Raw genomic sequence first — 27,860 nt, forward strand, 5'->3', positions numbered from 1 at the left:
ACCTCTTTCCTAATCTATTGCTATCTGTTCTCCTGTTGTTGCTAGCAAAGCAGACAGCCTTATGTTAATCCACATTACACAACATCTGCATATACATTCCCATTCACTCAATCTGCCCAAATTCCGGAACTGTGGGATGTGATGTTGCAACTTGACAAAACATTGGTTGGGCTGCACTTGGATTACAATGCATTTTCTGATCATTACACTATACAAGGGATGTGGTTACGCTGGAGAGAATGTAGAGGAGATATATCAGGATAATGTCTGGAGTGGAGGACTTTAATTATCTGGAAAGAGTAAATAGGCTGGGGTTGTTTTCCATGGAGTGAAGGAAGCTGAAGGGTGACCCACCTAAGCTATTGGATGCATCGGCCAGAGTGCTACGTAATATTTTTTTCTCATGAAATGGTTTTAAGTAAAGATGACCTGGCAGGAAAGTATTTTTACAGAGAGTGGTTGATATCTGGCCCGTGGATGTGTTGGAATCAAATATGCTCACTGTGTTTAAGAGGCATTTAGATAGACACTAAAATGGTCAAGGTATAGAAGGATGTAGGCGTAATGAAGCCAAATGGGATTAGTACAGATGGACAATAAGAAAGTCATGGACATGGTAGTCTGAAGGGACCATTTGTGTATAATTCCATGGGTCTAGCCAGTGGGGTTACATTGTATCCTTCCAGTCCCTCTAAACTTTCCCAGAACACAAACAGACCTGGAAAAGGGACATCTATGTCTCACTAATTTTTGGGCATTTCCTTATGTACTCTGGGATGCAAGCGACTGAGCCCCAGAGACTTATGGGTCTTCAATCCCTTTAATTTTCTTAATTAGTTCTGACTTAATTCTATCAATCTTCCCCAACATTTCTGGGAGGATGTTAAAGGCTTACATTGAGTTAAAATTGACACATATACTTAATCAAGCTGCCATGTGTTGCTTGTTTGTTCCTGACTGTAAGCACCATAAATTTATTTACCCTCACCTTGTTGACATATGACACAGAGCTTCTGCAGCCAGATTGTTATGTTCCTTACAGGCTACCCATGTACTTTATTTTCTGCCTTTGTCCAGATAGAGAGGACTTTTCAGTGGTAGCCATAGAATCATATAACATCACAGCACAGAGACAAGCCCCTTGGCCTTTCCTATGAATTCTCCTACATAGTCCCATCAACCTGCACCCGGACCATAGGCCTCCTATCAATAGAAACATAGTAATACTGAAAACTCACAGCACAATACAGGCCCTTTGGCCCACAAAGCTGTGCTGAACATGTCCTTACCTTAGAACTACCTGGGCTTACCCATAGCCCTCTCTTTTTCTAAGCTCCATGTATCCGTCCAGGAGTCTCTTAAAAGACCCTATTGTTTCCGCCTACACCACTGCCACCAGCAGCCCATTCCACGCACTCACCACTCTCTGCGTAAAAAACTTACCCCTGACATCTCCTCTGTATGTACTCCAAGCACCTTAAAACCATGCCTTCTCGTGCTAGCCGTTTCAGCCCTGGGAAAAAGCTTCTGACTATCCACACGATCAATGCCTCTCATTATCTTGTGCACCTCTATCAGGTCACCTCTCATCCTCCGTCGCCCCAAGGAGAAAAGGCCGAGTTCACTCAACCTATTTTCATAAGGCATGCTTCCCAATCCAGGCAACATCCTTGTAAATCTCCTCTGCACCATTTCTATGGTTTCGACATCCTTTCTGTAGTGAGGCAACCAGAATTGAGCACAGTACTCCAGTGGGGTCAGACCAGGGTCCTGTATAGCTGCAACATTACCTCTCTGCTCTTAAACTCAATCCTACAATTGGTGAAGGCCATTGCACCGTATGCCTTCTTAACCACAGAGTCAATCTGTGTAGCAGCTTTGACTTGGACCCCAAAATCCCTCTCATCCTCCACACTGCCAAGAGTCTTGCCATTAATGCTATATTCTGTCATCATATTCGACCTACCAAAATGAAGCACCTCACACTTATCTGGGTTGAACTCCATCTGCCAATTCTCAGCCCAGTTTTGCATTCTATCAGTGTCCTGCTGTAACCTCTGACAGCCTTCACACTATCCACAATGCCCCCAACCTTTGTGTCATCTGCAGATTTACTAACCCATCCCACCACTTCCTCATCCAGGTCATTTATAAAAATCACAAAGAGTAGGGATCCCAGAACAGATCCCTGAGGCACACCACTGGTCACCGGCCTCCGTGCAGAATATGACCCGTCTACAACCACTCTTTGCATCCTGTGGGCTAACCTTGGATCCCATGCCTCCTTACTTTCTCAATAAGCCTTGCATGGGGTACCTTATCAAATGCCTTGCTGAAATCCACATACACGACATCTACGGCTCTAACTTCATCAATGTATTTAGTCACTTCCTCAAAAAATTCAATCAGACTCGTAAGGCATGACCTGCCCTTGACAAGGCCATGCTGAAAATTCCTAATCATATTATGCCTCTCCAAATGTTCATAAATCCTGCCTCTCAGGATCTTCTCCATCAGCTTACCAACCACTAAAGTAAGATTCACTTGCCTATAATTTCCTGGGCTATCTCTACTCCCTTTTTTGAATAAGGGAACAACTTCCGCAACCCTCCAATCCTCCGGAACCTCTCCCGTCCTCATTGATACGCACAGCAGCCACAGAGCCAACTTTCTGGAGGGAGAGAATATTTCTGGAACCACCTGGAATGTTAATATGGGGGTGTGTGGGAGGATGTCGTTTCTTGAGAGTTGTTTGACCTGCACTTGCCCAACCATCTCAAACATATCACATCTTGCTCCTAATGTCCACTGCAGATAACGTACACTTTGAGGATTCAGGAGCTAAATCCTTTGCCCTGTTACTGTTAGCTGCTAACTTGTTCTTTTAGCCAGAGTATTTATGCAGCTATTCTTTTGGATTTCTGGCCAGTGTTTGTTTTCAGGGTGTCAATGGCAGTGGATTCCATAATAGTAATGTCATTGAATGCCAAGGTGGGATGGGGGGGAGTGGGGTGGTTAGAAGCTGTGTCATGGTAATGGACATTTCCTGCCACATATGTAAATCAAATGCTATTCAGCACTCAATCAGCTCCTGGCCAATGGTACATAGCTGTACACAGAGGCAGTCAACTTCACTCTGTGAGGAGATTGAAATGGCATTCATTGTAATCTGCAGCATGAAACAGCTAAGGGTTGTTCAATCAAAGATAATACATTGTAAATTCCACAACAATGTCTTGTCACTGAAACAACTAGCAGACAGCAATCACACCCATCCTCTTCATGTGAGATGTGGCTCCAGATTCCTGATTCCCTTGAATTTCATTCTAGACTTCTTAACATCATATTCAGTCAGAAATTTTTTTGATGCCATGTCTGGTCTCATGGCCTTATGCTGCCATAACACCTCATGCTCACAAAGTAACTCCAGAGGTACAGAACCAGCTCCACCATTAGTGAAAATCTCCTGAGGATTTACAGATAAACAAATGATTGCATAAACATTTAAGCAAGCATAAAGAAAGACAAACTATAAGAAAAATAACAATTTAAAATCAGTCTTGACCATGATAGGGCAGGTTGACAGGTTACCACCAGGAGCTGAAAATGAAGAATTGAGACTACGGTCAGATCAGATATGACATTATTAAAAGAGCTACTCCTGTTTTCAACAGGAATTCTGCAGATGCTGGAAATTCAAGCAACATACATCAAAGTTGCTGGTGAATGCAGCAGGCCAAGCAGCATCTATAGGAAGAGGCGCAGTCGACGTTTCAGGCCGAGACCCTTCGTCAGGACTAACTGAAGGAAGAGTGAGTAAGGGATTTGAAAGCTGGAGGGGGAGGGGGAGATGCAAAATGATAGGAGAAGACAGGAGGGGGAGGGATGGAGCCGAGAGCTGGACAGGTGATTGGCAAAAGGGGATACAAGAGGATCATGGGACAGGAGGTCCAGGAAGAAAGACAGTGGGGGGGGGGTGACCCAGAGGATGGGCAAGAGGTATATTCAGAGGGACAGAGGGAGAAAAAGGAGAGTGAGAGAAAGAATGTGTGCATAAAAATGAGTAACAGATGGGGTACGAGGGGGAGGTGGGGCCTAGCGGAAGTTAGAGAAGTCAATGTTCATGCCATCAGGTTGGAGGCTACCCAGACGGAATATAAGGTGTTGTTCCTCCAACCTGAGTGTGGCTTCATCTTTACAGTAGAGGAGGCCGTGGATAGACATGTCAGAATGGGAATGGGATGTGGAATTAAAATGTGTGGCCACTGGGAGATCCTGCTTTCTCTGGTGGACAGAGCGTAGATGTTCAGCAAAGCGGTCTCCCAGTCTGCGTCGGGTCTCACCAATATATAAAAGGCCACATCGGGAGCACCGGACGCAGTATATCACCCCAGTCGACTCACAGGTGAAGTGATGCCTCACCTGGAAGGACTGTTTGGGGCCCTGAATGGTGGTAAGGGAGGAAGTGTAAGGGCATGTGTAGCACTTGTTCTGCTTACACGGATAAGTGCCAGGAGGGAGATCAGTGGGGAGGGATGGGGGGGACGAATGGACAAGGGAGTTGTGTAGGGAGCGATCCCTGCGGAATGCAGAGAGATGGGGGGAGGGAAAGATGTGCTTAGTGGTGGGATCCCGTTGGAGGTGGCGGAAGTTACGGAGAATAATACGTTGGACCCGGAGGCTGGTGGGGTGGTAGGTGAGGACCAGGGGAACCCTATTCCTAGTGGGGTGGTGGGAGGATGGAGTGAGAGCAGATGTACGTGAAATGGGGGAGATGCGTTTAAGAGCAGAGTTGATAGTGGAGGAAGGGAAGCCCCTTTCTTTAAAAAATGAAGACATCTCCCTCGTCCTAGAATGAAAAGCCTCATCCTGAGAGCAGATGCGGCGGAGACGGAGGAATTGTGAGAAGGGGATGGCGTTTTTGCAAGAGACAGGGTGTTTTCACTCCTGTTTTCATTCACTTGTTCTTATGATGGTACCACACAGCATGATCAAACCTGCAGAAAGGACTTAATCTCCACTGGGACAACATAGTGAACAGTCCAGACAGTACTGCCATTACCATGTGTACCTGTCCAAAGTTCAAACTTCAAAGTAAATTTTATTATCAGAGTACATGTATGTCACCATACACAGCCCTGAGATTTATTTTCTTGTGGGCATACTTGATAAATCTACAGAAAAATAGCCATAACAAGATCAATGAAAGACCACCCAAATGGGGTACTCAACCAGAGTGCAGAAGACAACAAACTACAAATATAAAAAGAAGAAATAATAATAATAAATAACAAGAACATGAGATGAAGAGTCCTTGTAAGTGAGTCCATTGTTTTGAGAATGAAGTTATTGAGAAGTGAAGTTATCCCCTTTGATTCAAGAGCCTGATGGTTGAGGGTTAATAAATGCTCCTGAACCTGGTGGTGTGAATCCTGAGTCTCCTTGTATCTTCTTTCTGATGGCAGCAGCAAGAAGAGACCATAGTCTGGGTGGTGGGGTTTCCTGATGATGGATGCTGCTTTCCTGTGACAGTGTTTCATGCTGATGTGCTCAATGGTGGGGAGAGCTTTACCCATGATGGACTGGGCCGTATCCACTACTTTTTGTAGGATTTCCCATTCAAGGGCATTGGTATTTCCATACCAGGCTGTGATGCAGCCAGACAACATGCTCTCCACTACACATCTTTACAAGTCTTCTGTGCCAGATGGCTTAGTGAAGGAAGGTCAGCAACCTTCCCAGTGCAATTTGCCATCTGACCATTCACTGCATGATTTGACTGGCAGCTATTTGCTTTGGGATTTGCCCAGCTTCTTAGAGTTTTCTCTGTCATTAGCTGTTAACACATTATAGTTAAAAATCATCTATAATATCATTTGATTGAAGTTACATACAAGTCAGACTTGGCTAAGGAAAATGATTTTGTTTTCACTACCTGGCAATCTCACAATGAATTTGTGATCTTCATGGATGATTTGATCTTTTTTTATTCGATGTTTATTTAATTTAAAGAGTTTCCGCATTCCCAAGTAGCCACAGTAGGAATTCGACACGTCTCAGGATCACTGGTCCAAGTCTCAGGATTGCTCAGGTAACTGTTATATCCTATAACTGACAGCCTGCAAAACAAGGGTAATTAACTTTTGAGAATTTTGATGGGTAGGGAGGGAATATGAGCCAAATGCTGGAAAATAGGTACCTCGGTCAGCATGGATGATTTGGGCTGAAGGGCCTCTTTCCGTGTTGTAAGACTCCATAAGTGAGAACAGTCTGTACTGTTAGGTTGCAGGATGACTCAGATACACTCCATTTTAACATAAGATGAACAGACAAGAATATCTCTGTGGTACATCACAGGTCACATAGTGTGATTGCAGAAGTGATTAGAAGTGGCCACATATGTACACTGAAACTGGGAAGGTTTACTCCCAGCTTCAGTGTACATATGTGGCCACTTCTAATGAAGTAGGTGGAACCACTGTGCACTTCATCTGTTCGGGTCACTCTCTGCAGTAAGTAGCATAATAAATTTTATGGCCTGAAGAAATGGTTTAAAAGGAGCAGCACTGAGTGATTATGCTTTGAAGTGTACACATCCTCTTGCCTGGTGTATCATGGGCCCATGGAGTATCAAGGTGTGGTTGCTTAGCTGGGCCTTCTCCTGTACACTCGGTGTGGAAATCAAACATGGTGAGTATGAGTTCTAAAAATTTCATTTTCTTTGTAATGTAATAATAGTTAAGTTAATTTGTTATGAAGCTATTAGCGACTTATTTAGTGCAGATATAGATAGGAATTAATAGAAAGGGTTATACAATTATGGCATGACAATCAAGAAATACTGTTTAATCTACATTTCAGTTTGTAATTTGTACATTGGGAATCTAAACTGCAGTTACTACTTAGTATTTTCTTTCTTCCTCATTTCTAAGTTTTCGACACTTTCTTTCACAGCCAGACTGCCAAACCATCGGGACCATGTCTGCAGTACTTGGGGAAACAATCACTTCAAGACCTTCGATGGGGATGTTTACCAGTTTCCAGGAACTTGTGACTATAATTTTGTGACTGACTGTAACTCACAATATAAAGAATTCTCCATTCATATTAAACGCACTATTTCCAAGGGGCATCCCAAAATACATGGCATCACAGCAAAAATCAAGGATATTGTGATTTACATGACACCAAAATTTACGGTCATCAGTGATGAAATGTAAGTTCAATTATCTTGCATTAAATTTATGTTTAGTATCAGTGCTGGACAAACGGGAGGTCTAACCATGTCTACCCATAGATATTTACTTTAAAAAATCTCTCTTGCTCCTCTTCATTTGTTTTCTGAGTTATCTTTAGAATCAATTTCTGTCTTTGGTGATGGATTATGGTCTGTCATTGTGGATCTTATCAGATATTCAACCTATTAAGTTGGGATAATTGCATTCTGTACTTGTAGCATACAGCAAAGATCCAGCTGGGTGACTTCGCATCCAGCTACCATAAACTTTTCTCAAATGACCGCTGTTCCTCATGAGCCAAGACATGTACCTTATCAAGCTACTTAACCTCAATGATCATTACCAGCAAACTAATCCAGTTAAAATTAGCTAGCTCAGCATCAGGCAGGTATTAAATGCAGGACCTATTCTATGTCACTACATAGTATCAGGCAGGTCTTGGAACAAAAGCAAAATGTTCAGAGTTTAATGATTCAATATGATAATGATACCATTTCTTCAATTTTGATTGGACATGGTATCAAGGGTTACCGGGAGAAAGCCAGGGAGTGGGGCTGAGGCGGGGAAAAAAGGATCAGCCATGATTGAATGCTGGAGCAGACTCAATGGCCCAAATGGCCTATTTCTGCTCCTATGTCTTATATCTTATGGTCGATCTCCAGTCTCTACCTCTCAGCACCTGAGCCCTTCTCCTCCATGACCATCCTAATCCTTCATGCTCACCATGGTTAAAAGACGTGCTTTGATGGACTGTGCAAAGGAAGTGTTTTTCCTAATGTAAGGCTTGTCTGGGAACAGATGGTACCTTTGTTCTAGGCTATGACTAGGCTTGTAATTACAGGTCCTTAGACAAAACCTCTTCCTGACTCACCTCACCTCAACTAAACCTGGGGTCTTTCAAACTCAAAACAACTAACACCTTGTTGTGTTTCTTTTGGTCTTTCACTCATAGCACAGTGGCAGCATTGTGATGGCACAGATTGTGATGCAGCCTTACCTTTCCAGAGATATGGGTCCAATCCTGACCTCGGGTGTTTTCCATGTGGAATTTGCACATCCTCTCAGTGACCAAGTGGGGTTCTACCTAGTGCACCTCTTTGCACCCATAACCCAAGGTTATGTAGGTCGGTGGTTTAATTGGCTGCTATAAATTACTCCTACTAGCGTAGTGAGTGGAAGTGGAGTGCAGCTGGGAGGGTGTGAGTTAGAGGGCAGAGAAATAAGCGGGAGAATGGGGTCACACTGAGAGCTGCCATAGACTCAACAGCTGCACATCTCATTCTACTGTCACAGAGATGTGAAATATATCAATTGAGCCTGTAGGTTTAGGTAATGCTTCTCAACTCATATACTGCATGTGCTGCATGAGAGCCACAGACTATTCAACAACCCTTGTCTATACTAACCACTGTACCTGTCTATCTCCATAGTAGATCCACTGGCTTCAAAGACTTGATGAATTATTTGCCTGCTTAGATGCTCCTTAATGGTTGAGTATATCTCCATGTTCCAAATTTCACTCACACTGTGAGAAAACATTACTTCTCAGATCTCCTCCAAAACATCTCTTTCACATCTTAAACCTAATCTCAGATGCCTCCTCCAAAGGACAATGTTCCTTCCTAGCCACCCGATCCATCCTCCTCGTGGTTTTGTATAGCTCTCTAAGGTCATTATTCTGCTTCAGGGGAAAGCAAACTCTGGTTAAGTGATGATCAATGACTCAGTGACAGTATGGTGAAGCTAGAAAGGCAGTTACTGCATTAAAACAAGCAGAAGTGGCAGAAATAATGAGGACAGAGAAGATACTCAGTAAATGTGAACAAGGTACAAGAGCTTGAAGACCAGCACTCAACAATTCAGAAACAGATTCTTCCTGTCCATGATCAGATTTCTGAAAGGTCTCTGAATCCAAAAACAATACCTTGTTATTCCTTTTTCCTGCATGATTTATTCATTTTTAGCAGTTTATAATAATTTTGTCTTTACATTGTACTACTGCTACAAAACAAGAAATTTCACATTGGAGAAGTCAGTGATAATACAATCTGACTCTGATTCTAAAGTAACAGTAACTTGTTTAAACAATATATTTTAACATTGTAAGTCATCTCAAAATAGAATTTGACCAAGCTGCATGTTAGTATGGACAATGGAAGAAAGTTATTTGAAGAAGTTGGAGGGCAAGTTGACGACAGAAAGGGTGAGAGAGAGAATTCTGGAGCATTGCCTAATCAGAATCAGATTTAATATCACTGGTATATATCCTGGAATTTATTAACTTTACGGCAGCAGGTCAATGAAATACATGATAAATAAACATAGAGGGAAAAAATAGAATTACATTAAGTATATATCTGTCCACTAAATAGCTAAGGTAAAATAAGTAGTGCAAAGTAACAACTAAAAATGTAATGAGGTCGTGTTCAATCACAAACGAGAAAATCTGCAATGTTGGAAATCCAAGCAACACACACAAAATGCTGGAGGAACTCAGCATGTCAGGCAGCATCTATGGAAAAGTCAATGTTTCAGGTTAAGACCCTTGATCAGAACTGGTAATGAGGTAGTGTTCATGGGTTCAATGTCAATTTAGGAATCAGATGGCAGAGGGGAAGAAGCTGCTCCTGAATCCCTGCTCCTGAATTCCTTCAGGCTCCTGTATCTCCATCCCAACGGTAAAGAGAGCATGTCCTGGCTGGTGGGTACCTTAATGATGGACATCGCCTTCCTAAAGGCTGATTTATACTTGTGCGTCAAATGTACGCCGTAAGTATCGCATACCCTATGCCATAGGGTGATGTGCACCTCCCCAAAAATGTAACTCATGCGTTGCGGCGACGCAGACCGCAGCAACTGTGATTGGTCCGCTTGGTAGCATCGCATTTCCTCCCACACATTTCCAGTTGCTTTTCTCTGCCATATCTGTACACTGATGCGAAGTAAATGGTTGGAGACGATGAACCAAATCATCAAATCTATCTGCCGACATCCAAAAATATTTGAAGCGCATTTCCTCATCCATGTCTGTCACGAAGAAACTCAACACAGTGGCATAGAAACCCCCAACACCAACTAGTGTTTTGGCAGTGAATTGCAGAGCGACGCAGACACAACTATGCACGCTCGTTATGGCGTAGGACTATGCAAAAGTATAGATCAGGCCTACACCGTAACCCATACGCACAAGTATAAATCAGCCTTAAGGCATCATTCCTTGAAGATGTCTTGGATATTATGGAGGCTGGTACCCATGTTAGAGCTGACTAATTTTACAAGTTTCTACAACATATTTTAATCTTGTGCAGTGGCTTGGAGGCCTTTTGGAGTATGCAGCCCTCTCCTTCACATGTTCTACCAGTCTGTTGTCACCAGTACAATCTTTTATGCCGAGGTGTGCTGGGGCAATGACATCAACACGGGTGTCACCAACAAGTTAAAAAAACTGATTAAAAAGGCTGGATCTGTTATAGGAGTCAAACTGGACACACTGGAGGCGCTGTTAGAACAAAGAACCCTACGGAAAATCCTTGCAATTCTGTACAATGTTTCTCAACCTCTGCATGCCACCTTGGTTGGACAGAGAAGCACTTTCAGTAATAAACCAAGACAACTGCGCTGCTCCAAAGAGCACTATATAAGGTCATTCTTACCCTCAGCCATTAGGCTCTATAATGAGTCAACCTATAGAGGGGGAAGTGATGACCCCCTCCTGTTAGACTGTTTGAAGTAACTTATTTTTTATCCTTTCTTGCTTCTCTTGCAATATTTATATATTTGTATATCTGTGCACTTGTAATACCATTGTGACATTGTAATTTCCTTTGGGATCAATAAAGTACCTGTCTGTCTATCTATCCAGTCCCCCACTCCCCGACAATACCTGATGGTGATACAACCAGCCAGAATGCTCTCCATGGTACTTTTGTAGAAGTTTTCGAGTGTTTTTGTTGACAAACCAAATCTCCTCAAACTCCTAATGAAGCATAGTCACTGTCTTGCCTTCTTTATAGCTGCATCAATATGCAGTGTCCAGGTTAGGACCTCAAAGATATTGACACCTGGGAACTTGAAGTTGCTCACACTCTCCACTTTTGATCCCTCTACAAGGATTGGTTTGTGTTCCCCTACCTTACCCTTCCTGAAGTCCACAATCAGCTCTTTCGTCTTACTGACATTGAATGCAAGGTTGTTGCTGTGACACTACTTCATTAACTAGTATATCTCGCTCCTGTACACCCTCTCATCAAATCTAAAACTCTGCCAACAATGGCTGTATCATCAGCAAATTTATAGATGTTGTTTGAGCTATGTCTAGCCGCACAGTCATAGGTGTCGAGAGAGCAGTGGACTAAGCACCAGCGGAGCGCCAGTGTTAAATGACATTGAAGTGGAGATGTTATTTCCAATCCACACAGATTGTGGTCTTCCGGTGAGGGAGTCAAGGATCCAGTTGCAGAGGGAGGTACAGAGGCCTAGGTTCTGAGTTTTTTGATCAGAACTGTAGGAATGAAGGTGTTAAATGCTGAGCAATAAACAGTATCCTGACACAGGTATTTGTATCGTTCAGCTGATCCAAGGCTGCACAAAGAGTCATTGAGATTGTGTCTACTGTAGATCTCTTGTGGTGATAGGAAAATTGCAGTGGGTCCAGGTCCTTCCTGAGACAGGAGTTGATTCTAGCCATTGCCAACCTCTCAAAGCATTTCATCACCATAGATGCGAGCACTACTGGACGATATGCATTGAGGCAGCTCAAACAGCTCTTCTTGGGCACTGGTATAATTGTTGCCCTTAGGTGGAACAATTCACTTAAGGGATCCTTAAAGAGATCAAAATTGACTCTTGGTTGTTTGTCTGGCTGAGGAGGTCCCAGAGAAAGTGACCCATTTGGAGCTGTGCTACTTTCGCCAAAGTTGAATCTACACAAACTTGTTTCACTCTGACCTTCCTCAGGCCATACTGGGAACTTTCAGCTCGTGTCTGACCTAAAGCAGGTCACAACAGATATGACTAGTGGTGTGCCACAGGGATCAGTGCTGCGTCCATTGTTATTTGTCATCTATATCAATGATCTGGATGATAATGTGGTAAATTGGATCAGCAAATTTGCTGATGATACAAAGATTGGAGGTGTAGTGGACAGTGAGGAAGGTTTTCCAATTTCCAATTTATTGATCCTGGGAGAAATTAACCAATTTCCCCTGGGATCAATAAAGTATGACTATAACTATTTTCAAAGCTTGCAGAGGGACTTGGACCAGCTGGAAAAATGGGCTGAAAAATGGCAGATGGAGTTTAATACAGACAAGTGTGAGGTATTGCACTTTGGAAGGACAAACCAAGGTAGAACATACAAGGTAAATGGTAGGGCACTGTTCTGGGAATACATATACAAAATTCCCTATAAGTAGCATCACAGGTAGATAGGGTTGTAAAGAGAGCTTTCGGTACATTGGCCTTTATAAGTCAAAGTATTGAGTATAAGAGTTGGAATGTTATGGTGAGGTTGTATAAGGCATTGGTGAGGCCGAATTTGGAGTATTGTGTGCAGTTTTGGTCACCAAATTACAGGAAGGATATTAATAAGGTTGAAAGAGTGCAGAGAAGGTTTACAGGGATGTTGGAGGGACTTGAGAATCTGAGTTACAGAGAAAGGTTGAATAAGTTAGGACTTTATTCCCTGGAGCGTAGAAGAATGAGGGGAAATTTGATAGGGGTATATAAAATTATGATGTGTATAGATAGAGTGAATGCAAGCAGGCTTTTTCCACTGAGGCTAGGGGAGAAAAAAAACAGAGGACATGGGTTAAGGGTGAAGGGGGAAAAATTTGAAGCGAACATGGGGGTGGGGGCTTCTTCACACAGAGAGTGGTGGGAGTGTGGAATGAGCTGCCAGATGAAGTGGTAAATGCGGGCTCAGTTTTAACATTTAAGAAGAACTTGGACAGTTACATGGATGAGAGGTGTTTGGAGGGATATGGTCCAGGTGCAGGTCAGTGGGACTAGGCAGAAAAATGGTTCGGCACAGCCAAGAAGGGCCAAAAGGCCTGTTTCTGTGCTGTAATGTTCTATGGTTCTATATGCAGTGATGATAAAGCAAATGCTGAAGTTGGGCTTTCAGAGGGGCCTTGAAGTAGGTCCAATGATCCCAAAATTTACAACACATGTAAGTAAGATAGTTCAGGAGGTATGGATGATACTAGCCTTCATACACCAGTAAACAATATAAGAACAGGGAGTTATGGTATACATTTGTAAAACATCAGTAAAGCCACAGCTATGCACAATGGTTAAGATATGATTGCACCAGAAGGGATTCACCAGGAAGATACTTGGGATGGAATATTTGTTTCCCTTGAAGTTGAGGAGAATGAGGGTGAATTTGCCTTAGCCGAGAACTCTAATACCAGAGGGCACAGGTTTAATGTAAGGGGTTAGAGATTTAATGGGAAAGAATTTTTTCACCCAGGAAGTAGCTGACATCATGGACACACTGTGGGAAGGGTTGGGAGTAGAAGGCTATGAACCAAGTGCTGGGAAAGGGATAGATGGGTCTTGGATGGTCAGCATGGATTTGCTGGGCCAAAGGGTCTGATTACATGCTCAATAACTTCAGTGTAGCATCAAGTGGGAGGTTTGTTAATATATACTGAATTGATTTCTTTTTCAGAGTCTCGCTTCCATATTTTGGCCCTGGTTTCTATGTGGAACAGAATGTTCAGTACACTAAGCTGTATGGGAAGTTTGGACTGACTCTAATGTGGAACAGGGAAGATGCTCTCATGGTAAGTACAAAGGCTGGAGAAAACTTTATGCTAACTTGGAACATGTACTTGCATATTCGGACGTACAATAGAAGGAAGGAGAAGATTGTTTGTATCAGTGATTAATAGAAGCTCACAAACTGAAATCTCCATAGATGACATAAACTAGGTTATTGCATGGAATTGTACCAGATCATTCTGAAGTTGTGAGAATATTTCTGGACCATATAAAATATATGATAGCCTCTGTTATATAAACTGGGAGTTTATTCTATACATGATACATAAGGTCTATACATTATATCTATTCAACTGTGTGCTGTGCAGAATAACTTTCCTCAAAATGATAATGTTACTGTGTGATATAGTATATAGGATAAGAGATTCTGTTGAAAAATTTTTGACTGATTTATAGAATGCATAGTGGTTACTAAATGTCAGCAAATGCAATGGAACTCTATTTCCCTCCTTGTGAGTACTGAAAAAGTCAAATTATTTCCCAGTGGATTACAGAAATATCACTCACACGTTTAATCCAGGGGTTGAACACAGATAAATGACTCTTCAAAGGGAAAGAATATCATTCTTACCATCAATGTAAGCAAATTCAGATGCACTGCCAGACTCTGATCATCAAAGAGCATACCGGAGACATAGGAGATTCTGCAGGTTCTGGAAATCTCAAGAAACATTCACAAGATGCTGAAGAAACTCAGCTGGTCAGGCAAGATCTGTGGATCAGCCAGACCTGCTTAGTTCCTCTAGCATTTTGTGTGTGTTGCAGCAGAGCATGAAGTCTAGGGCTGAAGTGAAACATTATCCTTTGTTATGAGAGAATTTAAGTTACAAGCGAGTGAGAAATAGGCAATATTTTACAGTAATTTATCTCAACCAATAATCAGAAATTTAGATTAAGGAATTTATTGATTAGAGAATAAATTTTAAAATAAGAACCTTCAAGTTGGGGCCACCAGTTGGCCCCAGGAGCCTGCTCCACCATTTAATAAGACAGTGGCTGACCTGAATTTTAAGACACAATGATAAAGCTTATCAAGACCTGGAGACATTAGTCCATGACTCCAACAATTTGTTCAGTGTTCCTGTCCTGTTGATGGTAGTTTCCATGAATGCTCCCTGCCTTCCACTCCCAATTAACAGCTATTCTTCAGATGTCACTTGAATTTCTCAGATGTTAATTGTGAAATCTGATGCAAAGGACATGTTTAACTCAATTGAACACTTCCTTATTTTCCATTAATTTCTCAGATTTACTTCTGTAGATTCACTTTAAATACCTATAAAAACTCTTAGCCTTAGAATCAGACAGCAATGTCATGACAGTTCTACAGCATGGTTATTGGCACTTCAGTACAACTTATTAAGGTGCACACTTAAACTCGTCCCATTTTCTTGTGTTTGGCCCATGTCCTTTGAAACCTTTCCTATTCTTGTACCTGTTCAAATGTCATTAAAAATTGTTATTGTACCTGCCTCAAATACTTCCTCTGGCAGTTTGTTCCATATATTCACCACCTCTGTGTGAGGATGTGGCTCCTCTGCTTCCTTTGAAATCTCTCCCCTCTCACATTAATCTGTTATGACCCACTTTATCTATAGTCCTCATGATTTTATAACTTTCGGTAGGATCACACCTCAGTTCCCAGCACTCAAAGGAATAAAGCCTGTCCTATAACTCAGGCCCTCAATATCCTCATAAATTTTATTTGCACACTTTCACCTTAATAAAATCTTTCCTATGAGAGGGTGAACAAAACTGTACATGATACTGCAGGAATACCTCCACAATGTCTATTACATGTTGCCTATTTCTGAATATCTATCTTGAATTATTTTGTAGTTGACCTTTATGTATGGTGAACTGAGGATAAGTTAGCTATCTGTTGGGAATGGCAGAAAGAGTCAAAAAAGTAAAGCATGGCTAAATGTGTTTTGCCCGCAAAAAGAACAAGAGGCACATGCAGTGTAACATAGAAAAAAAATACAGTACAGAAACAGGCCTTTTGGCCCTTCTTGGCTGTGCCAACATCTACACATTCCTCTCAAAACTCCACACTCTCCTGGCTTGAAAATATATCACTGACTTTTTCATCACTGCTAGTTCTAAATCTTGTACATCTCTGTCCACCACCACTATGGGAGTATTTTCTCCAGAGGGAGTGCTGCAGTTTATGGTGACAACTCGGCACTAACTTCTCAAGAGCTATTAGGAACAAGCTGGCTTTACAACAGTCTGCAACAGAACAGAACATTGACACCAATTTTGGAACAGACAGAATCTAACCAAGATTTAAACAAAAATAGGCAAAAATAATAAATATAAAGTAGTATGGTGAGTAGCCAGTGGCTTCATTCTGTGTACAGTTGTAGCAGTGTACCAAATGCCCAATATGCAGACTCCACTTGTTCCTTTTGTTGGCATCCAGGGTTCCAAGCATGTCTAGCAATGTCCAGTTGAACTATTCAGGCTGAGGGTGATATGGCATGGTCTTTGACTTCTTGACTCCATGCATGCTCAGTAACTCATGTATGAGCCGATGCTCAAAAGCTCTGCCCTGCTCACTGTGTATCCTTTCGTGGGAGGCCATAATGAGAAAAAAATTTCTCCCATAACACTTTGGCAACTGTGGCTTCTGTCTGATCCTTTGTGGGGAAGACTTAAGCATATCTGATGTAGTGATCCATGATGATCAAGACATTCACAGTGATACTGGAATCAGGCTCTATGGAGAGGAAATCCAGACATACTAAATCAAGTGGTCCTGTACTTCGCAAATAAAATAATGGGGCAACTCTCATGGGCAGTGTCTTCCTCTGAATATATCAGAGACACAACTTCAACCTCAAGCTTTATTCAGGGTCAATAGAACTGATCTCAGATTAATCAGTAGATCTTGTCAAACCCTAGATGACCTGAACCAGCATGAAGTGACTTTAGTACAATCCTCCAGTACTTCTCAGGCAAAACCAACTGGGAATTCTGAGGTTTGTCTGGAGGTGACATGACCATCTATGAAACTTTATTCCTCAACCAGTTTGTCCCAATCATTCATCAGGCAGGGTGCTTTGTCTTCTCAACTTGGACCATATCCCCTTTGACAATAGATGGCCAAATGGCACCTATACGAGGGTCATCTCGCTGGGCTGCTGCCAATTCCCTAGGACTTAAGGCAGGCAACTGTTTTGTATTCAGCACGGTCAAGTTTCAATATGCTTGTGGAATAGCATGGCTAGAAGCTCCTAAATGATCCATTGCCATAGCCTTAGATCTGATTTCTGCACTGTGGAAAATTGGTATATTGCCTTAACATCAGAGGCAGGAATGTCCTCCCATTCTCCTCCATTTCTGGCACCTCATACAAATGTCATGGCAACACATCCACATCAATGTTCCAACTCCCTGGACGATATTTCAGGCTGAAATCATAAGCAGACAACGCCATCAACCAGCGATGACCTATGACATCCCCACAGAATCCAAGGAATGAATGTAGGGCATTCATATTCTTGGGCCTTGGCCATGTGGCTACTGCCTCTGTCTTGGACGGATCTGTAGCCACTCCAGCCTAAGAGTCTATGTGATCGACATCTTACAGAACTGGCACTTATCCAGGACAGTTTTAAACCTCCAGCCTTCAGGGAGTCTGACACCTTTAGTAGCCTCATCCCATGCTCCTCTTGTATTAACCACTATGAGATGGTGAACACAGGACCTGCTGAAGGGTCTCAGTCCAAAACGTCGACTGCACTCCTTTCCGTAGATGCTGCCTGGCTTACTGAGTACATCCAATATTTTGTGTCTATTGCAAAGGTTTCTACAGTTCAGCTCTCACCAGCACTCCAGCAGGTAAGCATGATTCTTCTTCATGATCCTCTGGAGCATTCACTAGGAGGGCCTCAACCTTGGGCACTTCGGGGAATTTAGGGTGTCCTGTCACTTTAGCTACTTCCCCAAGATTGTAACATGACAGGTTTGGACCAGGTGTATCACATAGTTCCTCTTTTAGGAGGAACTTGCATCTTCTCCAAAGGACCTCTGAACACTGGGTGAATGGACATGATTTTCAAAAAATTCTCTCCATCTCTCTTTTTGCATACTCCCACAAGCTTTCTCACGATGGAAGCATTTGTTCCCACCAGAATGGAAGTTTCACCTTTTTCGACCAAATTCAGTAGACCAACACTGTGCATCAATGGTCTCACCTACTCCAACATCTCCTTCTGAAAACTCCAGTTTCAATAATAACTAACCAACATATGGGTATGAAGCCCCCAAATTTCTAGGGCACTGAGTGGCGTCAATTGTAAATGCTTCAAATACTGGTTGTAAAAGGATCTGTAAAATAAAGTAACTTGAATACCTGTGTCAAGTATGGCTCTAGCATAAATCCCTTCAATCTGTATGGATATATCCAAGCTTGGTCCCACTAGACCTTCAGGAACAGGGTTTCATACTTCAGTATTTTCCTTGATACACTGATTAGAACATGTCCTCTCCCAGAGTCCCATGCCGTTCCCTTACTGGGTCCCTCCGAAGTTTTGCTTCTTTTCTTCTCTGTTTATTTAAGCACTGACTTATTTTCCAAAGATTTTCCTGTCCCTCACAGTCTCGCTTGAAATGTCCAACTTCCCCACAGTTGTAACAGAAAATACCAGTCGCCCCTCTATTCAAAAGACCCTTTCCAGCAGCGTTCCTCTGCTTAGTAAGTGCTACAGGTGGGTTGGTTCCCAGCAGATGTGTCACATTTAGCTGAAACATTAGCCGACATCCACCGAGTCAGCTCAACGTGAAGGTTTTTCATCTCATTCCTCAAAAGCTCTATCTCTGTGGCATCAGAGGTCACTTTAGCAACTAACAGTGATGACATTTCACAGATTTTGGAAATATTCCACATGTCAATCATATTTTTATCCTCTCTAACATCTCTAAGTAACTTGGTAAAAGATGGAAGAGGGCACTGTGGGTCATTTGAATCCATAGAACTATCATGTCATGTGACAGCATGCCCTTCCCAACTTGCTCCACCCTCAAGTAACTTCTCTCAGACAGTTGCATGCCCCCTTTTTGGCACAAACAGTGCAGCAGTTTCTGCAACCTGAAAATGCAGGTAGACAGCTTCTCTCCTTCCTCCTGAAATGTGTGCCGAAACTTCATCGTAAGGTCAGCTGAACATTCAGTAGTGCCCAAAGCATCTTCAAGAGCTTTCCTGGATTTAGCTGACATGACTAATGGTCTTTAGGAACATCACTATATCTGTTGCTGGATCCTTTAAATTCTCTGCCATTCTCTTCTTTTTTCATATTATCTGAGCACCGCCATAAATCCAATAACTGATGTCTGCTCAGCTCAAGCCTCATATTCTTCTTCCCCATTGGGTGTGGGCTAAATTCAGAGAACATTCTAAGTCTATGATAACTTTGGCTCTCCACATATGCACTCTATCAACCAGTGATGTAATAGCTGAAACCAGCTCAGAACTTAAATCAACAACAAAAGGACTTTTTACACTTCTCACATCGGACGAATCCTTTCCCTCACTTCACAGAAGCAAGAACAACTTGTCTTTAAAGTCTTCACCCTCTTTAATGTCTTCACCCACAGCTACATTACCTACTTCCCTAACAATATGGACTACCCATGGTCCCACTTCTCCAGCCACCCTTTCCTATCAGGTAGCACAACTTCAGCCACGTCACTGGTAGTCTGGACTATCATAACATCCTTACCAGCTGATTGGTCTAAATGCCATTCAATCACCGTAACTTTCCCTAGTACTTTCACAAAACTCGGTACTCTAAGTAGCAGTTCATCAGAAAACTGAATATCAACCCCACTCAAAACACAAGTATTACTTGTGGATATCTTCTTGAATCACACCAACCCTTATTCCCATGAGACTATAAGACATAGGAGCTGAATTAGGCCATTCAGCCCATCAAGTCTGCTCCACCGTGACTGATCCCGGATTCCACTCAACCCCATTCACTTGCCTTCTCGCAGATCATTTGATGCCCTGACCAATCAAGAAACAATCAAAATCATTTAAATATATGCATGGACTTGGCCTCCACCACAGTCTCTGGCAGAGCATTCCACAGATTTACTACTCTCTGGCAAAAAAAAATCCTCCTTACCTCTGTTCTAAAGGCTCATCCCTCAATTTTGAGGCTGTGCCCTCTAGTTCTGGATACCCCTACGGTAGGAAACATCCTCTCCACATCCATCCTATCTAGTCCTTTCAACATTCAGTAGTTTCAGTGAGATCCCCTCGCATTCTTCTAAATTCTAGTGAGTACAGGCCCATAGCTGCCAAATGCTTTTCATACGTTAACCCCTTCATTCCTGGAATCATCCTCGTGAACCTCCTCTGGACTCTCTCCAATGACAACACACCCTTTGAGATATGGGACAATAAAACTGTTGACAATACTCCAAGTGTGGCCTGACTAGTGTCTTATAGAATCTCAGCATTATTTCTTTGCTTTTATATTCTATTCCCCTTCAGTGCCAACATTACATTTGCCTTCTTCACCTTGGACCCAACCTGTAAGTGAATCTTCTCGGAGCTGCTCGAGGAGTCCCAAGTCCCTTTGCACCACTGATGTTTGAACCTTCTCACCAGTTAGATAATAGTCCACACAATTGGACCTTTTACCAAAATGCATTATCATACATTTCCCAACACTGTATTCCACTTGCCACTTTTTTGTCCATTGTTCCATTCTGTCTAAGTCTTACTGCAATGGCATTGCTTTCTCAGCATTACCTACCCCTCCATGTATCTTCGTATCATCCTCAATCTTTGCCACAAAGCCATCAATTCCATTATCTAACTCTTTAAAAAAAGAATGTGAGAAGTAGCAGTCCCAATACTGACACCTGAGGAACACCACTAGTCACTGGCAGCCAACCAGAAAAGGCCTCCTTTATTCCCACTTGCTGCCTCCTGCCATCAGCTATTGCTCTATCCATGCCAGTATCTTTCCTATAACACCATAGGGTTTTATCTTGTTAAGCAGCCTCATGTGTGGCACCTTATCAGCACCTTTTGAAAATCCACTGCCTCTCCTTTGTCAACCCTGTTTGTTACTTCCTCAATGAAATCTAACAGATTTGTCAGGCAAGATTTTCCTTTACATAAAGCATGCTGACTTTGACTTATTTTATCATTAATCTCCAAATACCCTGAAACCTCATCCTTAACAATAGACTCCAACACTTTCCCAATCACTGAGAGTAGGCTAACTGGCCTATAATTTCCTTTCTTTTGCCTCCCTCCCTTCTTAAATAGTGGAGTGACATTTGCAATCTTCCAGCCCTCCGGGATCATGCCAGAATCAAGTGATTCCTGAAAGATCATGACCAATGCATCCATTATCTCTTCAGGAACCTCCCTCAGAACTCTGGGATGGCGTCCATCTGGCCCAGGTGACTTATCCACATTAAAACCTTTTCCCTTTGTAATAGCAATGGTATTCACTCCTGCCCCCTGGCATTCATGGACCTCTGGCACACTGCTAGTGTCTTCCACAGTAAAGGCAAATGCAAAGTACCCATTAAGTTCATCTATCATTTCTTTGTCACTCCTACTTCCTGACCAGCATCATTTTCCAGTGGTCTAATATCAACTCTCAACTCCCTTTTACTCTTTATGTAACTGAAAAAAAAGTCTTTGGTCATCTGCCCTCCTATTTCATCTTTTCAGCATTTTTAGTTAGTTTAGTCTTTAGTCATACTTTTTTGATCACGGGGGAAATTGGTTTTCATTACAGTTGCACCATAAATAATAAATAGTAATAGAACCATAAATAGTTAAATAGTAATATGTAAATTAAATCCAGGACCAGCCTATTGGCTCAGGGTGTCTGATCCTCCAAGGGAGGAGTTGTAAAGTTTGATGGCCACAGGCAGGAATGACTTCCTATGACGCTTTGTGCTGCATCTCGGTGGAATGAGTCTCTGGCTGAATGTACTCCTGTGCCCACCCAGTACATTATATAGTGGATGGGAGACATTGACCAAGATGGCATGCAACTTAGATAGCATCCTGTTTTCAGACACCACAGTGAGTTGAGTTCCGTCCCCACAACATCACTGGCCTTACGAATGAGTTTGTTGATCCTATTGGTGTCTGCTACCCTCAGCCTGCTGCCCCAGCACACAACAGCAAATGTGATAGCACTGGCCACCACAGACTTGTAGAACATCCTCAGCATCGTCCGGTTGTCCAATCACCTAACTTTCTATTCACTTTTACTACCTTATAAGCCTTTTCCTTGCCTTTTATGCAGTCCTTAACTTCCTTTGTCAGCCACGGTTGCGTCCCTGCCATTTGAGAACTTCTTCCTCTGTGGGACAAATCTATACTGCACCATGTGAACTATTCCCTGAAACATCAGCCATCTCTGGTCTGCCATTATCCTCGCCAACATCCTCCTCCAATCCACCTGGGCAAGCTCCTTTCTCATGCCTCTGTAATTCCCTTTATTCTATTGCGATACTGATACATGTGACTTGTGCTTTTCCCTCTCAATTTGCAGTATGAATTCCACCTCCTAAGCGTTCCTTTACATTAACCTTCCTAATAAGATCTGGGTTATTGCACAACGCCCAATCTAAGATGGCCTTTCTCCAAGTGGGGTTGAGCATAAGCTGCTCTAAAAAGCCATCTTGTAGACATTCAACAAATTCCCTCTCTTGTAATCTGACACCAATCTGATTTTCCCAATCCCCCTGCATATTGAAGTCCCCCATTACAATTGTGTCATTGCCCTTATTACATGTCTTTTCTGGCTCTCTTTTCAATCTCAACCCCACATCTTGGCTACTGTTTGGAGGCCAATATATGATTCCCATAATGGTATATTTTTACCCTTGCAATTTCTTAGCTCCACCCGCAAAACTTCAACATTTTCTGACCCTATGTCACCTCTTTCTAAAGATGTAATTCCATCTCTTACCAACAGAGCCACACCACCACCCATACCTTCCTGCCTGTCCTTTTGATACAAAGTATATCCTTTGATGTTAAGCTCCCAACTATGGCCTTCTTTCAGCCACGATTCAGTGATGCCCACCATGTCATATCGACCAACCTGTAATAGTGCCACAAGTTCATCCACCTTATTTCAAATGCTAGGCGCATTTAAATACACTACCTTCAGTTCTTTATTCTTCGCACTTTTGAATTTTGCCTCTGTGGTACAATTTAACTCTTTGCTCTGTCTGCATTTGTACCCAATCATTGGCTTGTCCTTCCTTACTTTCATGTTAAACCAGTCTCTACTTGTAAACCTGCTGGTTCATCCTCAGCTCTATCATACTGGTTCCCACCCCCTGCCATTTTTGTTTAAACCATTCCCAAGAGCTCTAGTAAATCTGCTCGCAAGAATAGTCATAGTCATAGTCATAGTCATACTTTATTGATCCCAGGGGAAATTGGTTTTCGTTGCTGTTGCACCATAAATAATAAATAGTAATAGAACCATAAATAGTTAAATAGTAATATGCAAATTATGCCAGTAAATTATTAAATAACTCCAGGACCAGACTATTGGCTCAGGGTGTCTGACCCTCTAAGGGAGGAGTTGTAAAGTTTGCTGGCCACAGGCAGGAATGACTTCCTATGACGCTCTGTGCTGCATCTCGGTGGAATGAGTCTCTGGCTGAATGTACTCTTGTGCCCAACCAGTACATTATGTAGTGGATGGGAGACATTGACCAAGATGGCATGCAACTTAGACAGCATCCTCTTTTCAGAGACCACCGTGAGAGAGTCCAGTTCCATCCCCACAACATCACTGGCCTTACGAATGAGTTTGTTGATTCTGTTGGTGTCCGCTACCCTCAGCCTGCTGCCCCAGCACACAACAGCAAACATGATAGCACTGGCCACCACAGACCACAATATTGGTTCCCCTCAGATTCAAGTGCAACCCATCTCATTTGTACAGGTCCCACCTGCCCCAGAAGAGGTCCCAATTATCCAGAAATCTGAATCCCTGCTCCCGCTCCAATTCTTCAACCACGCACTTAACAGCCACCTCATTCTATTCCTATCCTCACTGTTACGTGACACAGGGAGCAATTCTGAGATTACTACCTTTGAGGCCCTGCTTCTCAACTTCCTTCCTATCGCTCTATATTCTTTTTCAGGACCTCCTTCCTTTTTCTTCCCTATGCCGTTGATACCAAAATATACCATGACTTCTGGCTGCTCACACTCCCTTCTCAGGATATTGTAGACACATCCAGAAACATCTTGGACCCTGGCACCTGGGAGGCAAACTACCATCCGTGTTTCTTTCCTGGGTCCACAGAATCGCCTGTCTGACCCCCTAACTATAGAGTCCCCTATCGCTGCTGCCATCCTCTTCCTTTCCCTACCCTTCTGAGCCACAGAGCCAGACTCACTACCAGGGGCATGGCTGTTGTTGCCTCTCCCAGGTCGGTCCCCCTCCCCCAACAGTACTCAAAATGGAGTACTTATGTTGAAGGGGATGGCCCACAGGGGTGCTCTCCACTATCTGACGTTTCCCCTTCCCTCTCCTGACAGTCACCCATTTATCTGTCTTCTGCAGCCTTGGGGTAACTACCTCCCTGTAGCTCCTGTCACTGCTTCACTTTCCCTAACAAGCCGAAGCTCATCATTATTCCCTAACATGGTTTCTAAGGACCTGCATTTTGATGCATGTGGTGCAGTTGTGACCATAGGGGAGGCTGGGAGTCTCCTGGAAATCCCACATCTGACACCCTGAACAGAACATTGGCTCTGTAGATATACCTCCTATTCTCTCAAGATTTAAATAAGGAATAAGGATTGAACTTATCTACTTTCCTTGCCTCTGCCTTTTCTCGCCGAAGCCTTGTTGAGCCAAAGCCTTACTACTCTGACAACGACTGCTCGCTTGATAACTGCTCTGCTCAGTGGTACTTCACTTTTATAGAGACTGGGTTTCTCGTTGAAAGTCTTTGTTGGATCTGTGCGGGAATGCTCCTGTTGCATTCGCGCAGTATTCCAATCCTTGCAGCATCAATAATAAAATACCATAATTATGACATACCTCACTTTCCACAAACACCAGTTTAAACACTGGCTTAAACACACAAATAAACCACTTAATCAGACAACATTCACGCAACATGCAAATCCTGAATGAGCCCCCACAAATGCAAACCTCACACCGGGCTCGTATATAAACTTGGATCGTTAGCTAACTCTGCTAACGTGCGACTCAGTGGTGAGAAGGCCACCTTTCATAAGCAATACACGTCCACCAAACAGGAAAGTTGGGAGCTTCCAATTAAAGAACATCGATTGTAGTGAATGCTGTCTAAGTACTGCTCACACACAATTATCGATCGCCAAGAAATGACCAGATCATACACCAGCATAAAATTATAAAGGAAGTTTATTTACCAATTTTTCAACTCTATCAAATGTTTAAGAAGAAAAAAAAAGAAAGATAAAAAGGCCCATTACAGTTAAACCTGTTTAAATATGCACATAAACGTTGGAGCTCATTTCTGTAGTAGCTTTACTCACGCACTGAAAGACACCAGTTACAGTCTGAACTTCCCTTGAAGACCATCTTGAATGAACTGGCTCTCAGGAGTATTGGTGCTTCCTCCTTTGAACCATTCATCTCCTTCGGCATTCTGCGGCATCTTCCCCTGTGCCCCACTCCACAGCTCCCGCCAAGAGTCTCCAAACCAAACTACTGTCCTTCAGAAATTTGCTCCCACCCAGCACTCTTGAATGTTCCATTGGGCAGAAAGTTATGACATGTACCAAGACAACCCTGACTGGCTGACACCACATCCCTAAGTTGGACAACATAGCTCCTTATCGTTAGCTGAAGCCAAAACACTCTTACTGGCAGGGCACACTGCTTTTACAGAAAGCTACTAAAATAAAAATACCTCACAACATAGCAGTAGAGATCTTACCCAGGGTATTACACAAGTAATTAAAAACCGACCAAACTTCTACTTAAACACTGTCCATATCTCTCCATTTCTGACGTATTCAACTACTTATCACTAAAATGCCTCTATTGTATTTGTCTGCATCACAATTCCAGGCAGCATGTTCCAGCTACCCACCACTCTCTCTGTAGAAAAACTTGTCCCACACATCTTCTTTTACTTACAGGCGGCATGATGTGTAGTGGTCTGTACAACACGATTACACCTTGGGGCATCAGAGACTGGAGTTTAATTCTAGCACATTTGTAAGGAGTTTGTACATCCTCCCTGAATAGGTGTCCTCTTGGTGAGATGAATTGGTCATTGTAAATTTGCCCTGTGATTAGGTGGGTTGCTGGGCAGTGCAGCTCATAGGGCTGAAATGGCCTATTCCATGCTGTATCTAAAAAATTAAATCATAAAAAATACCCCTTCTCACTTTAAATGCATGCCCTCTAGTTTTAAACACAATTGTGTCTCCCACAATTATATAAACATGCATTTAATTCCACGCACCCCCCCCCCCACCTTCACTGCTGAAGCAAAAACAACCCAAGTTTGTCCTACCCCTCCTCATAGCATTTTCTCAGGTTTTACAAAGTCACTTGCTCCTACCACCTGCAGTGGAGATGGATCCTGGTGTGGTGTCCACACAAATTCCATTCCCTAGGGAGTTATGTCATCCGTTGTGCTGGGGATTAAATAATTATGGGACAGACATGTATTTGTGTGTCTGAAAATCTGACTCCAAGATGGTATTTGACTCTACATTGCCAGGGTAAAGAAAATCATGATACTATCGCACAGCATAGAGGGAGGGTGAACATCCTGAGGATGTGGATCTTCCAAACCCATCAGGACTACCAGTTGGAAGGACAAGGGCAACAACATCACCTGGAATTTGCCCTCAAAGCCACAGACTTTCACCATCACATTCCTTCACCATCACTGGGTCAAAATTGAAATTCTCTCCCTGACAGCATTGTGAGTACACCCACACCTACAGCAATTCAAGGTCAGGTCATTTCCTCCTCAAAAACAACAAGGGATGGACAATTCAAATTGGCTCAGCCTGTGAAACCTATAAAAATAAAAATATACTAGGACCAACCACATATGTGGTACAGGGAGTGCTGAAGTCCTGAATTCAGAGTTTTCATACCTTGGAAAGAAAAGTTAAAAGCAGGACCTCAAAAGCAGTACCTTCAGATTACTGCAGGTGTCACAATCTAGTGAATCCAGCAATTATTTTGACGGCAGTGGAGAGGAGGTTCCCTCATCTGAGACTTGAGATAACTGGTTATCAAATGAGAGGAGACTGAACAGTTAGATTGACAATGTTTGGGATCTGAAGGAATGGAAGTTCACTTTACTGAAAGATGAGATACACTTTGTTTAAGTACATCATGTACCGGCCATTGAGTGTATGTTTGTAGTCTTCTGCTGTTGTAGCCCATCCAAATAAAGTTTCCATGTGTTGTGCATTCAGAGATGCTTACCAATGTTGTAACATGTTGCCTTCATTTCAGCTTAAACCAGTCTGGCCATTCTCCTCAGACCTTGCTCATTAAAAAGGCATTTTCAGCCACAGAACTGCTGCACACTGGATGTTTTTTTTTGCACAATTCTCTGTAAACTCCAGAGACTGTTGTGATTGAAGATCTCAGGAGATCAACAGTTTCCAAGAAATTCAAGCCACCCTATCTGGTGCCAACAATCATTCCACGGTCAAAGTCACTTAGATTACTTTATTTCCCTGCTCTGATGTTTGATCCAAACAACAACTGAATCTCATGACCATGTCTGCATGCTTTTATGCATTGATTTGCTGCCACATGATTGGCTGATTAGATATTTGCATTAATATAC

The 27,860-nt window shown here is 42.7% G+C and overlaps 1 protein-coding gene across 1 annotated transcript in view; it reads left to right on the forward strand.

Moving 5' to 3' along the window:
* The first annotated feature begins 6,562 nt into the window (after positions 1 to 6,562).
* LOC134353838 (mucin-2-like) overlaps positions 6,563 to 27,860 on the forward strand; it is a 181,891-nt gene continuing 160,593 nt past the window's right edge. The window contains exons 1-3 of the mRNA XM_063062302.1: positions 6,563 to 6,690; positions 6,955 to 7,216; positions 13,912 to 14,026. Coding sequence (XP_062918372.1) covers positions 6,615 to 6,690; positions 6,955 to 7,216; positions 13,912 to 14,026 — 453 coding nt within the window. The 5' untranslated portion in view covers positions 6,563 to 6,614. The remainder of the gene's footprint in view (positions 6,691 to 6,954; positions 7,217 to 13,911; positions 14,027 to 27,860) is intronic.

Source organism: Mobula hypostoma, chromosome 11 (assembly GCF_963921235.1).
Source record: "Mobula hypostoma chromosome 11, sMobHyp1.1, whole genome shotgun sequence".
Lineage (NCBI taxonomy): Eukaryota > Metazoa > Chordata > Chondrichthyes > Myliobatiformes > Myliobatidae > Mobula > Mobula hypostoma.